Raw genomic sequence first — 15245 nt, 5'->3', positions numbered from 1 at the left:
GAGATAGGCTCCAGCACCCCCCGCGACCCCGAAAGGGACAAGCGGTAGGTAATGAATTGATGGATGGTTGTACAATATTTTGAGGAAAAAGTCACGTTTAATCTGAGGGGAGAAAATGGGTTTAAGTTGGCGGAAAAAGTTGTATTTATTTTGAGAAAGAAGTAGTTTAATTAGTTTTAATTAATAAAGTTGTATTTTATCTAAAAAAAAACTTAATTATTAAAAAAAAAAAGTATTACATTTGAGAAAAATTTTATTTAATTTAAAAAAATAAAAGTGTATTCAAGAAAAAAATTGCATTTTATCTGAGAAAAAAGTTGCATTTAACTTGAGAAAAATAAATGTGTTTTAAGTTGAGAAAAAAATGTGTATTTAGAAAAAAGTTGTATTTAATTTTAAGAAAAAAGTTGCATTTGATTTGAAAAAAAGTTGGATATAATTTGAGAAAAAAGTCATGTTTTATCTGAGAAAACAGTTTTATTTACGGTAATTTAAGGTAAAAGTTATGTTTAATTTGAAGGAAAAACATGAGTTCAACTTGAAAAAAGGTTGTATTAAATCTGAGAAAATAGGGTCTGTTAACAACTTTTACCTAGAGGGTGCTAACTTTCCAGCGTGTTTTCAGCATTAAGTCCCATCCTCTTCCGGCCTTTAGGACGTAATGACGTAAACCACGTAGCACATTAGCTTTGTGTGCTGTTCGCCAACAATAGTGATTTGGCAAGCTAACGTTCGCTATCATGGAACGTATATTATATCATATTATCATATAGTGTAGTATTGTGTGTGTGTGTGTGTGTGTTCTTGTATTTCTACCCTTCTTGCGAAATCAACAAGGAAAAGTAGCTTCCATATGAGGACCGGTGAACAAGTTAGGACATAAATCATGGTCCCAATACGGAAAACCATTGCATCTAATAGAGAATGTTTCATTTGCACCCCTGGTGGTGAAATCTATCAAAATGAGGGTGGTCCCAATAAGGAGGGGTTTTTCAAATTGACTGTGTGTCGGTTTTAAAAATAACAAGTGTATGTAAAAATTTAAAGTGCTCCCCCTTTGGCCAAAATTTATTTAAAAAATATATGTATTCAGGGACATACTGTAAAAACTTCAAGTAAATATTGAAGATTAAAAACCAATTACAAAAATTTTTTTTTTTTAACTAAAAGCAGTCTTTTTCTTACAGTGTCGACTTCTTTCTTTAAAAAAAATTGGGAACAATTTCTCATATTCTTTCTGTTTCTGTAATATTTATATATTTTCTTGTAAAATGATTACTTTTTCATGTAAAATTATTACTTTTTCATGCAAAATGGTGACATTTGTCATATAAAATTCTGACTTTTATCACAATATTGCCAATGTTTTTTTTGTTTTTGTAAAATAGTGACATTTTTGGAGTAAAATGATGACTTTTGTCATAATTTTGCCAAGCAAAATTCAGATTATTATTATAATATTGCCAAAATGTTTAAGTTTTATACTAAAATTTGGACTTTTTTCGAGTAAAATTACGACTCTTTTCATAAAATTGCCAAAATTTTAAGCTTTTCTTGTAAAATTGCGACTGTTATTGAGTAAAATTCCAACTTTTTTCATAATATTGCACAAATGTTCAGTTTTTCTTGTAAAATGTTGACTTGTGTCGAGCAATATTACGACTTTTATTATAATACTGCCAAAATTCTACGTTTTTCTTGTGAAATTGTGATCTTTTTCTTGTGAAATTCCAACTCATTTCTCACCACAAGCTTTTTTATATTTGCATAGTTTGTATATATTATTAATGTTGTAAATACAAATCTTTATATATCTAGAAAGGGTGGTCCTAAAGAGGTAGGCATTTTCAGTCTCAAGAAGGTCACAAATACAAGAATGTGTGTGTGTGTGTGTGTGTGTGTATGTGGTAATTTACTATGATGGTTAACAAGGAATTTGTAACATTTGCATGGACTTGGTACAAGCACCTGAGTGCATGTGATACACATTGAGTGTGTGAGTGAGTGCTCCAGGCAAGTTCCAAGTGGTAATTTTCCAAGTATTCCTGTCGTGCGTCCATCTCCTTGGGGGATTTGACCTAACGGGCTGTGTAATGTGATTCCGCACGTGGAATAGGAAGGAATTGTCTCCTGACGTATGAGCTGGGATAAAGCCTTTTTTTCCAAACACTAACACGTCTCACCCGTCTTCTTGGTGAACAGGAAGGTAGCCCTCGGCATGGATGACGCACTGGCCGGACTGCTGCAGCTTGTGCGTCTCCATCCTCTCCGAGATGCCTCGCAGCAGACGCAGCTCGCCAAAGTTCTCGGCGACGCCCTCGGGGGACCTCAGGCTGTTGCGTCCCTGGTGGACCGGCACGGAGGGCTGCGACATCTCCAAGTCCAGGTTTCCTTTGTTCTCCAGGAACATGTTGACTCTGCAGAAAGCACAATTTACATTTATGCACTGAGTGCTCCCAAAAACATGCGGTCCTGCTCCATTCCACAAAGTGCACACGTCAGGTGTCTTCACGGCATTTCCTACATGGCCTGTCTTACTGTAATGCGTTGCAGATTGTGCGTAACAAATTAATCACTCCGTGGTAAATGACTTAGTGTAATTGTGGTCAAAGTGGTCATGTAGTGAGCAAACCAAGGGCTGACTGGGTTTTTGTATTTTCTCATTGAGTGCATCTACAAAATAATCCACGAGGTCGCCAAAGTAAAAAAAACTTTGTTTTGACTTGAGAAGAAAGTTGTGTTTGGTTTGAGAAAAAAACATGTAAATATATTTATATTTTTAAAAGTCCTATTTTATACGAGAAATAAGTTGCATTGGATTTGAGAAAAAAGTTATTCGTAATTCGATTTTTTATTTTTATTTTTAAAGTGTTTTAAGTTGAGAAAAAAGTTGTATTCATAAAAAAAAAAAGTTGCATTTTATATGAGAAAAAGGTTGTATTTTATCTGGAAAAAAGTTGCATTTAATTTGAGGAAAAGTTGCATATAATTTGAGAAAAAAGACAGTTTATCCGACAAAAAAGTTTAATTTAATTTGAGAAAAAAGTTGTATATTCGATAAATAAGTCATATTTATGTGAGAAAAAGGTCTTATTCAATTTGAAAAAAAAAAATTAATTTGAGAAAAAAGTTGTATATAATTTAAAAAAAGACATACTCTATATGACAAAAACGTTTAATTTAATTTGAGAAAAAAATTGTATGTAGTTCGATAAAAAAGTTGTATTCATCTGAGAAAAAGGTGTTATTTAATTTGAGAAAAAAGTTAAATTTAATTTGAGAAAAAAGTTGTTTATAACAAAAAAAAGACACTTTATTTGAGAAAAACGTTGAATTTAATTTGAGAAAAAAGTTGTATGTAATTGGAGAAAAAAGTCGTATATCTCTTGAGGAAAAAGTGTTATTTAATTTGAGGAAAAAGTTCAATTTAAATTGAGAAAAAAGCTGTATATAATTCGGGAAAAAATACATACTTCATCTGAAAAAAAACGTTGAATTTAATTTGAGAAAAAAGTTGTATGTAATTCGATTAAAAAGTCGTATTTATCTGAGAAAAAGGTGTTATTTATTTTTAGAAAAAAGTTCAATTTAATCTGAGAAAAAAGTTGTATGTAATTCGAGAAAAAGTCATATTTATCGGAAAAAAAGGTATTATTTAATTTGAGAAAAATGTTGTATGTATTCGAAAAAAGTCGTATTTATCGGAGGAAAAGGTTGCATTTAATTTGAGGAAAATGTAGTTTAATTTGAGAAAAAAATATTGTGTCTGAAGTTGAGAAAAAAATTATGTTTGATTTGAGAAAAAAATATTGTGTTTTAGATTGAGAATTTTGTATTTTTATTTTGAGAAGAAATCTGTATTTAATAAAAATAAAAAAAGTTGCATTTAATATGAGATAAAAAGTTGTATTTTATCCGGTGAAAAGTTGCATTTAATTAAATAAAAATGTATTTCATGAGAGAAAAAAGTAGTATTTAATTTGAAAAAAAAAAGTGTTTTTTAAGTTGAGAAAAAGTTGCATTAAATTTAAGGAAAAACATTGCATTCAATTTGAGAAAAAAACAATAATTTTTTTTAATTAAGAATTTTATTTTTATTTATTTTTAAAGTTGTTTAATGTGAGAAAACATGTGTTTTAAATTGAGAAACAAGTTGTATTTAATTTAAGAGAAATTTGTATTTAATTTCAGAAAAAAAGTAGCATTTATTTTCAGAAAAAAACCTGAAGAAAAAGGTCAAATTTTATCCGAGAAAAAGTTATGTTTAATTACAGAGAAAATAATTGCATTACAAGTTGAGAAAAAGTTGCATTTACTTAAGAAAAAAAATACATTTAATTTGAGAAAATGTTTATATAATTAGAGAAAAAAAAGTTATGTTTAATTTGAGAGAAAATAATTGCATAATAAGTTGAGAAAAAAATGCACCTAATTTGAGAAAAAAATACATGTAATTTAAGAAAAAAGTTATATTTATTTAGATTTTTTTTTTTTTAATGTTGCATTTAATTTGAGAAAGAATACATTTAATTTTGGGTGGAAAAAAGTTGCATTTAATTTGGGAAAAAAGTTATGTTTCATTTGAAAAAAAATGCTTCATAAATTGAGAAAAAGGTTGTATTTATTTTGAGAAAAGGAGTTGCATTTAATTTCAGAAAAACATTTGCATTTAATTTGAGAAAAAAAAAGTATTTAATATGAGAAATAAAGTTATATTTTATATACAAAAAAAGTTCGATTTAAGGAAATAGTTATGTCTATTTTGAGAAATAGTTGGGGAAAAAAAGGATTGAATTTGAGAAAAAAAGTTGCAAACAATTCTATATTTTTTGCAACTTCTACCGAGGTCGATAGGAGCACTGAGGTCAAGAAGGGGAGAAACATTATTGAATTCAAGAAAGAACTAAAACTCTAGTATGGTGACAACCCTCGATGACGCAATACATGTTTTAGACTCGAGCATGACGCCAAGAGCTGCATCATTCGCCAACCTCCCAGCTTTTCCAAGGGCGAGAGGAAACAATGGAGTGTATTTTCTTGAAGTGGGTCACATGACCCAACAATGCGCGCTGATGTCAATGGAACGCGTCAGCTGAGCGGGCCCACAGCAGGGGGTCAGTGGATCGGGTCGGCGGCGTCAGACATGTGCCCGGTCAGCGGTGCGGAGGTTCTATGAATCCGGCGGGATTACGGCTCACATGGACGCCCGCCTGGAGCTCACGTGTAGCGCTAATACCAAGAAACGGCGCCTGTGGGCGAGTCACTACAGTAGGTTGTGGCTGAACCATCAACCGTACCTTCTTTGTGTTGTAGCGCTGTTACACAACATCCAGCGCAGGGTGCTCTTTTTTAACGCCTCGCCGCACCCTTCTCAAAACACTCTTACAAAAAAAACATAAAAAGTGGAATAAAAGAGTAAACAGGTGAAATGTAAGGAGAAAAAGTTGCAATTCTGACGCTAATAATTCAAATCTGCCATACAGGCTGTTTTTTTTGTTTTTTTAACTGTCATTACTCAAAACATAATAATAAATCAAAATTAATGTTTTTATGAATTATTGACCTATTCAAGGCTCCAATCACTTCACATAAAAGATTCTACTTTTAAATATTCTTTGAGAAAATATTGCATATTTCATGTTTTTGCCATAAAAATACAAAGTAAGGGCACAAAACAAACAAACAAACAAAAAACGTTGAAAAATTAAGAATAATTGATGACTTTTTTTTTTAACACTTTTATAGGTGGGGCTCTTTTGGATTGGGTAACAAGCGTTTTTTTTGTGTTACTTCCAGGTCCTAAATGGCTGTCAAAGTGTCCCAACCTGTCAGATTGTATCCTCAGTAGAGATGTATCGGACTGCCGATATTATCGGCCGATAAATGCTTTAAAAAATGTAATATTGTAAATTATCGGTATCGGTTTCAAAATTATCGGTTTCGGTTTCAGAAAGTAAAATTTATGACTTTTTAAAACGCCGCTGTGTACACGGACATAGGGAGAAGTACAGAGCACCAATAAACCTTAAAGGCACTGCCTTTGCGTGCCGGCCCAATCACATAATATCTACGGCTTTTCACACACACAAGTGAATGCAAGACATACTTGGTCAACAACCATACAGGTCACACTGAGGGTGGCTGTATAAAAACCTTCAACACTGTTACAAATATGCGCCACACTGTGAACCCACACCAAACAAGAATGACAAACACATTTCGGGAGAACATCCGCACCGTAGCACAACATAAAACAACAGAACAAATACCCAGAACCCCTTGCAGCACTAACTCTTCCGGGATGCTACAATATACACACCCGCTATCCCCCCCAACCCCGCCCACCTCAACCTCCTCATGCTCTCTCAGGGAGAGCATGTCCCAAATTCCAAGCTGCTATTTTGAGATGTTAAATGCATGTTAAAAAAAATAATGCACTTTGTGACTTCAATAATAAATATGGCAGTGCCATGTTGGCATTTTTTTCCATAACTTGAGTTGATTTATTTTGGAAAACCTTGTTACATTGTTTAATGCATCCAGCGGGGCATCACAACAAAATTATGCATAATAATGTGTTGATTCCACGACTGTATGTATCGGTATCGGTTGATATCGGAATCGGTAATTAAGAGTTGGACAATATCGGAATATTGGATATCGGCAAACAAGCCATTATCGGACATCTCTAAACAATATCACTAATACTTGTTAATATTCAAGTCAACAAATATATTGAGTGTTGTTGAATAGTTATTTATCGGATTTTATGGCAGAATAATGGATCTCCCATTGGCTGCGCTGTAAAACACTTTTATTTAACATCTAGAATGCATTAAAAATAATACATCTGTCGTCATGTCTTTCATAATAATTGTGAACGATAGGCAACATTCTGAAAAAGAGTGCACTTCCCCTTTAAGGCTTCACATCAATTATTCCACTTTGAAATATTGTTTGAGAAAATGTTGCATATTTTATATTTTTGCAATTAAAAATAAAGTTTTCTATGAAAAAAAAGCATAAAACAAATGAAAATAATAATATTAATACAATCTTAAAATCAATGGATGGATCTGAAGTTGATCTAGAGATTTAAGTGTTGAAAATAAAAAAACATTTAAATAAAATATGACTTTTGTTTAACACTTTTATAAGTGAGGCACTTTTGGATCCATGACAATTTTAGTTGGATTTTTGTTTTTAAACTGTCATTGCTCAAAAAATAATGAATCAAATTTTTTGTTGTTATGAATAATGGACATATTTAAGGCTCCAATTACTTCACATCAAATATTACACTTTGAAATATTTTTTGAGAAAATGGTTATCATATCTTTGTGTTTTTGCAATAAAAAACAAAGTTTTCTATGACAAAAAAGGGCTTAAAACAAATTAAAAAATAATAATAGTAATATAAAACTTATAATCAATGGATAAATCTGAAGTTGATTTAGAGATTTAAGCGTTATTTTTGCTTTTTTGCTTTTTTCCTTTTGGATTCCTGAGCATTTTAGTGGGATTTTTTTTTTAATTGTCATTGCTAGGAAAAATAAAAATAAATTAAAATCAATGTTGTTACGAATTATTGACTTATTTAAGGCTGTAATTTCTTCACATCAATAATTACACTTTGATTTTGTATTTTCTTTGGGGGGAGCGTCAGCGGGGGGTATAGCATAGTTTCTGTTTTTGCGATGAAAAAAACAATGTTTTCTATGACAAAAAGGGCATAAAACAGATGAAAATAATAATAACGTAAAACGTATAATCAATGGATAAATCTGAAGTTGATCTAGGGATTTAAGTGTCGAAAATAAAAAATAATTTATGAGTTATTTTTAACACTTTTATGAGTGAGAGCCTTTTGGATCCCTGAGAATTTTAGTGGGATTTTTTTTTTTGGTCAAAAAATAATAAATTAAAATCAATGTGGTTATGAATTATTGACATATTTAAGGTTCTAATTTCTTCACATTTTTGGGGGAGGAGGGTATTGCATATTTTGTGTTTTTGCAATAAAAAAAACAAAGTGTTCTATGACAAAAAATGGCATAAAACAAATGAAAATAATATTAATAAAAAACTTATAATCAATGGATAAATCTGAAGTTGATCTAGGGATTTAAGTGTCGAAAATAAAAAATAATTTATGAGTTATTTTTAACACGTTTATGAGTGAGGGCCTGTTGGATCCCTGAGAATTTTAGTGGGATTTTTTTGGATCAAAAAATAATAAATTAAAATCAATGTTGTTATGAATTATTGACATATTTAAGGTTCTAATTTCTTCAATTAATTTTTTTTTGGGGGGGGGGGGGGGGTGTTGCATATTTTGTGTTTTTGCAATAAAAAACACAAAGTGTTCTATGACAAAAAATGGCATAAAACAAATGAAAATAATATTAATAAAAAATGTATAATCAATGGATAAATCTGAAGTTGATCTAGGGATTTAAGTGTCGAAAATAAAAAATAATTTATGAGTTATTTTTAACACTTTTATGAGTGAGGGCCTGTTGGATCCCTGAGAATTTTAGTGGGATTTTTTTGGATCAAAAAATAATAAATTAAAATCAATGTTGTTATGAATTATTGACATATTTAAGGTTCTAATTTCTTAAAAAAAAAATGTTTGGGGGGTTGGGGGGGATTGCATATTTTGTGTTTTTGCAATAACAAAACAAAGTGTTCTATGACAAAAAAATGGCATAAAACAAATGAAAATAATATTAATAAAAAATGTATAATCAATGGATAAATCTGAAGCTGATCTAGGGATTTAAGTGTCGAAAATAAAAAATAATTTATGAGTTATTTTTAACACGTTTATGAGTGAGGGCCTGTTGGATCCCTGAGAATTTTAGTGGGATTTTTTTGGATCAAAAAATAATAAATTAAAATCAATGTTGTTATGAATTATTGACATATTTAAGGTTCTAATTTCTTCAGTTATTTTTTTTTGGGGGGGGGGGGGGGGGGGGTGTTGCATATTTTGTGTTTTTGCAATAAAAAACACAAAGTGTTCTATGACAAAAAATGGCATAAAACAAATGAAAATAATATTAATAAAAAATGTATAATCAATGGATAAATCTGAAGTTGATCTAGGGATTTAAGTGTCGAAAATAAAAAATAATTTATGAGTTATTTTTAACACGTTTATGAGTGAGGGCCTGTTGGATCCCTGAGAATTTTAGTGGGATTTTTTTGGATCAAAAAATAATAAATTAAAATCAATGTTGTTATGAATTATTGACATATTTAAGGTTCTAATTTCTTCAATTATTTTTTTGGGGGGGGGGTGTTGCATATTTTGTGTTTTTGCAATAAAAAACACAAAGTGTTCTATGACAAAAAATGGCATAAAACAAATGAAAATAATATTAATAAAAAATGTATAATCAATGGATAAATCTGAAGTTGATCTAGGGATTTAAGTGTCGAAAATAAAAAATAATTTATGAGTTATTTTTAACACGTTTATGAGTGAGGGCCTGTTGGATCCCTGAGAATTTTAGTGGGATTTTTTTGGATCAAAAAATAATAAATTAAAATCAATGTTGTTATGAATTATTGACATATTTAAGGTTCTAATTTCTTCAATTATTTTTTTGGGGGGGGGGGGGGGGGGTGTTGCATATTTTGTGTTTTTGCAATAAAAAACACAAAGTGTTCTATGACAAAAAATGGCATAAAACAAATGAAAATAATATTAATAAAAAATGTATAATCAATGGATAAATCTGAAGTTGATCTAGGGATTTAAGTGTCGAAAATAAAAAATAATTTATGAGTTATTTTTAACACTTTTATGAGTGAGGGCCTGTTGGATCCCTGAGAATTTTAGTGGGATTTTTTTGGATCAAAAAATAATAAATTAAAATCAATGTTGTTATGAATTATTGACATATTTAAGGTTCTAATTTCTTCAATTTTTTTTTTGGGGGGGGGGGGTGCATATTTTGTGTTTTTGCAATAAAAAACAAAGTGTTCTATGACAAAAAATGGCATAAAACAAATGAAAATAATATTAATAAAAAATGTATAATCAATGGATAAATCTGAAGTTGATCTAGGGATTTAAGTGTCGAAATTAAAAAATAATTTATGACTTATTTTTAACACTTTTATGAGTGAGAGCCTTTTGGATCCCTGAGAATTTTAGTGGGATTTTTGTTTTTGGTCAAAAAATAATAAATTAAAATCAATGTTGTTATGAATTATTGACATATTTAAGGTTCTAATTTCTTCACATTTTTTGTGTGTGTGTGGGGGGGGGGGGGGGGGGGGGGGGGGGGGGGGGGGTTGCATATTTTGTGTTTTTGCAATAAAAAAACAAAGTGTTCTATGACAAAAAATGGCATAAAACAAATGAAAATAATATTAATAAAAAACTTATATTCAACGGATAAATCATCGCATATCTTTATGTCAAGATAATGGCACTAACAATTACTTAATTTAAGAATATTTTTCAACATATTGAGCAAAAAGGTCTCTTTTTTTTCCACCAAGAAAAGTGCACTTGTTATTAGTGAGAATATACTTATTTTAAGGTATTTTTGGGTTCATTGAGGTTAGCTAATTAGGGACCGCAATGTCCCTTTGGGACAGAGAACCCTATTGTATTTTGTGCGTTTTATTAGGGCCCGCACGGCCCATTGTAAAAGGAATCCCAACGGGAGTCCTTTTTGCAATGGGACAGAAGGACCTATTGTTATTGTAGCGTTTTATTATATCTTTATTATTATTCTTCCGCCGCCTCTTTGAGCTGTAATTTGACCCACTTAACATGCTTCAAAACTCACCATATTTGACGCACACATCAGGACTGGCGAGAATTGCCATTTAATAAAAAAAAAAAAACCCCAAAACTCAAAATTGCGCTCTAGCGCCCCCTAGGAAAAAAAGACTTAACTGCCTGTAACTCCCACTAGGAAGGTCGGAGAGACATGAAACAAAAACCTCTATGTAGGTCTGACTTAGACCTAGATCATACATTGACATCCTTCAGCAAAAAATCAACAGGAAGTTGGCAATTCCCCCTTCAAAACAAAATTTTAGTAAAAACAGTCACTTTTGCCTCTTTGAGCTGTAATTTGACCGCCTTAACATGCTTCAAAACTCACCAAACTGGACACACACATCAGGACTGGCAAAAACTACGATCTAATAAAAAACCCAACCCCAAAATTCAAAATTGCGCTCTAGCGCCCCCTAGGAAGAAAACACTGACACAACTGCTCCTAGGAGGAAAACTCAGACGAAACTGCCTGTAACTTCCAGTAGGAATGTCTTAGAGACATGAAACAAAAACCTCTATGTAGGTCTCACTGAGACCTACATTTCATAAATTGACCACCCCCAGCAAAAATCAACAGGAAGTTTGCAATTCCCCCTTCAAAACAAAAGTTCTGTAAAAACCGGTCACCTTTTTTCAAACATAATCTCCTCTGAGCGCGTTTGTCGTGTCGGCTTCAAACTAGCACAGGAGAGAGATTGAACCCTTCTGATTAAAAGTTGACCAAAGAGTTTTAATTACTGCTCGGGTTTGGATTTTATGTGCCGTCAAAGTCGGGCCCGTCCATCGTTGCTTGCAGCTTTAATATTATTATTATTATTCCGCTGCCTCTTTGAGCTGTAATTTGACCCCTTTAACATGCTTCAAAACTCACCATATTTGACACACACATCAGGACTGGCAACAATTGCCATCTAATAAAAAAAATCAAACCCCAAAACTCAAATTGCGCTCTAGCGCCCCCTAGGAAAAAACACAGACAAAACTGCTTGTAACTTCCGGTAGGAATGTCGTAGAGACATAAAACAAAAACCTCTATGTAGGTCTGACTTAGACCTAGATCATACATTGACATCCTTCAGCAAAAATCAACAGGAAGTAGGCAATTCCCCCTTCAAAACTAAATTTTAGTAAAAACAGTCACTTTTGCCTCTTTGAGCTGTAATTTGACCCCCTTAACATGCTTCAAAACTCACCAAACTGGACACACACATCAGGACTGGCAAAAATTGCGATCTAATAAAACCACCAACCCCAAAACTCTAAATTGCGCTCTAGCGCCCCCTAGGAAGAAAACAATGACACAACTGCTCCTAGGAGGAAAACTCAGACAAAACTGTTCCAGTAGGAATGTCTTAGAGACATGAAACAAAAACCTCTTTGTAGGTCTCACTTAGACCTACATTTCATAAATTGACCACCCCCAGCAAAAATCAACAGGAAGTTTGCAATTCCCCCTTCAAAACAAAAGTTTTGTAAAAACCGGTCACCTTTTTTCAAACATTATCTCCTCTGAGCGCGTTTGTCGTGTCGGCTTCAAACTAGCACAGGAGAGAGATTGAACCCTTCTGATTAAAAGTTGACCAAAGAGTTTTAATTACTGCTCCGGTTTGGATTTTATGTGCCGTCAAAGTCGGTCCCGTCCATCGCTGCTTGCAGCTTTAATATTATTATTATTATTCCGCCGCCTCTTTGAGCTGTAATTTGACCTCTTTAACATGCTTCAAAACTCACCATATTTGACCCACACATCAGGACTGGCAACAATTGCCATCTAATAAAAAAATCAAACCCCAAAACTCAAAAATGCGCTCTAGCGCCCCCTAGGAAAAAACACAGACAAAACTGCTTGTAACTTCCGGTAGGAATGTCGTAGAGACATAAAACAAAAACCTCTATGTAGGTCTGACTTAGACCTAGATCATACATTGACATCCTTCAGCAAAAATCAACAGGAAGTTGGCAATTACCCCTTCAAAACAAAATTTTAGTAAAAACAGTCACTTTTGCCTCTTTGAGCTGTAATTTGACCCCCTTAACATGCTTCAAAACTGGACACACACATCAGGACTGGCAAAAATTGCGATCTAATAAAAACACCAACCCCAAAACTCTAAATTGCGCTCTAGCGCCCCCTAGGAAGAAAACAATGACACAACTGCTCCTAGGAGGAAAACTCAGACAAAACTGTTCCAGTAGGAATGTCTTAGAGACATGAAACAAAAACCTCTTTGTAGGTCTCACTTAGACCTACATTTCATAAATTGACCACCCCCAGCAAAAATCAATAGGAAGTTTGCAATTCCCCCTTCAAAACAAAAGTTTTGTAAAAACCGGTCACCTTTTTTCAAACATTATCTCCTCTGAGCGCGTTTGTCGTGTCGGCTTCAAACTAGCACAGGAGAGAGATTGAACCCTTCTGATTAAAAGTTGACCAAAGAGTTTTAATTACTGCTCCGGTTTGGATTTTATGTGCCTTCAAAGTCGGTCCCGTCCATCGCTGCTTGCAGCTTTAATTTTGCTTGTTTTGGAAAGTCTTGACAAGCTGAATTTTCTTGATCTATTGGCAGATAATTTTGCTTGGTTCAAATAAAATACCCCTAATTTTATTTATTCATTTTCTTGTTTTTGAACACTGACTTTTTGCAGTGTGACATTTTCCCGCCACACATAACGAATTGGACAAGGATGTTATGTGACATAACATCCTTGTCCAATTCGTGTGACGGACCTCATCCCCGACATGAAGGACGTCTTTTGTGGGCCAAGACAAACTGCTTCTCTTCTAATTATGCACACTCTCTGTCAGCTCTAAACACAAGTAAGATTGAAGGCGGCGATGCAGCGTACATCATCTGCAGAATACTTTTACTCATGTTGGAGGGACTTGTATACAAAAGCCAAAAGCAGTGAAGTTGTCACGTTGTGTAAATGGTAAATAAAAACAGAATACAATGATTTGCAAATCCTTTTCAACTTATATTCAATTGAATAGACTGCAAAGACAAGGCAACTTAGAATTTAATGGCAGCAACACATTGCAAAAAAGTTGTCAGAGAGGCATTTTTACCACTGTGTTACATGGCCTTTCCTTTTAACAACACTCAGTAAAGGTTTGGGAACTGAGGAGACACATTTTTGAAGTGGAATTATTTCCCATTCTTGCTTGATGTACAGCTTAAGTTGTTCAACAATCTTCGTTGTGCTATTTTAGGCTTCATAATGCGCCACACATTTTCAATGGGAGACAGGTCTGGACTACAGGCAGGCCAGTCTAGTACCCGCACTCTTTTACTATGAAGCCACGTTGATGTAACACGTGGTTTGGCATTGTCTTGCTGAAATAAGCAGGGGCGTCCATGGTAACGTTGCTTGGATGGCAACATATGTTGCTCCAAAACCTGTATGTACCTTTCAGCATTAATGGCGCCTTCACAGATGTGTAAGTTACCCATGTCTTGGGCACTAATACACCCCCATACCATCACACATGCTGGCTTTTACACTTTGCGCCTATAACAATCCGGATGGTTCTTTTCCTCTTTGGTCCGGAGGACACGACGTCCACAGTTTCCAAAAACAATTTGAAATGTGGACTCGTCAGACCGCAGAACACTTTTCCACTTTGTATCAGTCCATCTTAGATGAGCTCAGACCCAGCGAAGCCGACGGCGTTTCTGGGTGTTGTTGATAAATGGCTTTCGCTTTGCATAGTAGAGTTTTAACTTGCACTTACAGATGTAGCGACAAACTGTAGTTACTGACAGTGGGTTTCTGAAGTGTTCCTGAAACATCAAATTCTAAATGAGCTAATATTTGCAAAAACTAACAAAGTTTTCCAGTTTGAACATGAAATATCTTGTCTTTGCAGTCTATTCAATTGAATATAAGTTGAAAAGGATTTGCAAATCATTGTATTCTGTTTTTATTTACCATTTACACAACATGACAACTTCACTGGTTTTGGGTTTTGTATGATTACCCCTTTTTGAGAAAGTTTGACCATAACATCCTGTAGGCCTTCAAAATAAAATTGTTCGAGTAGTACACAAGACCAACACAACTATCAAACAACAATACGACAATTTTAACACACATGACCTACACAACTATCAAACAACTACTACAATTTTAACACACATGACCTACACAACTATCAAGCAACAGTACGACAATTGTAACACACGTGACCTACACAACTGTCAAACAACAATACGACAATTGTAACACACATGACCTACACAACTATCAAACAACAGTATGACAATTGTAACACACGTGACCTACACAACTGTCAAACAACAATACGACAATTGTAACACACATGACCTACACAACTATCAAACAACAGTATGACAATTGTAACACACGTGACCTACACAACTATCAAACAACAGTACAACAATTGTAACACACAAGACCTACACAACTATCAAACAAC

At 33.4% G+C, this 15245-nt stretch overlaps 1 protein-coding gene across 1 annotated transcript in view; it reads right to left on the bottom strand.

The window, feature by feature from the left end:
• Nucleotides 1-15245, bottom strand: part of oca2 (oculocutaneous albinism II) — a 185120-nt gene that overhangs the window by 161179 nt on the left and 8696 nt on the right. Inside the window, exon 2 of the mRNA XM_061977567.1 lies at nucleotides 2184-2417. Within this exon, the coding sequence (XP_061833551.1) occupies nucleotides 2184-2410 (227 nt within the window). The 5' untranslated portion in view covers nucleotides 2411-2417. The remainder of the gene's footprint in view (nucleotides 1-2183; nucleotides 2418-15245) is intronic.

This window comes from Nerophis lumbriciformis, linkage group LG18 (assembly GCF_033978685.3).
Source record: "Nerophis lumbriciformis linkage group LG18, RoL_Nlum_v2.1, whole genome shotgun sequence".
Lineage (NCBI taxonomy): Eukaryota > Metazoa > Chordata > Actinopteri > Syngnathiformes > Syngnathidae > Nerophis > Nerophis lumbriciformis.
The sequence above is the reverse complement of the archived record's forward strand: the minus strand, read 5'-3'. Positions and strand labels throughout refer to the sequence as shown.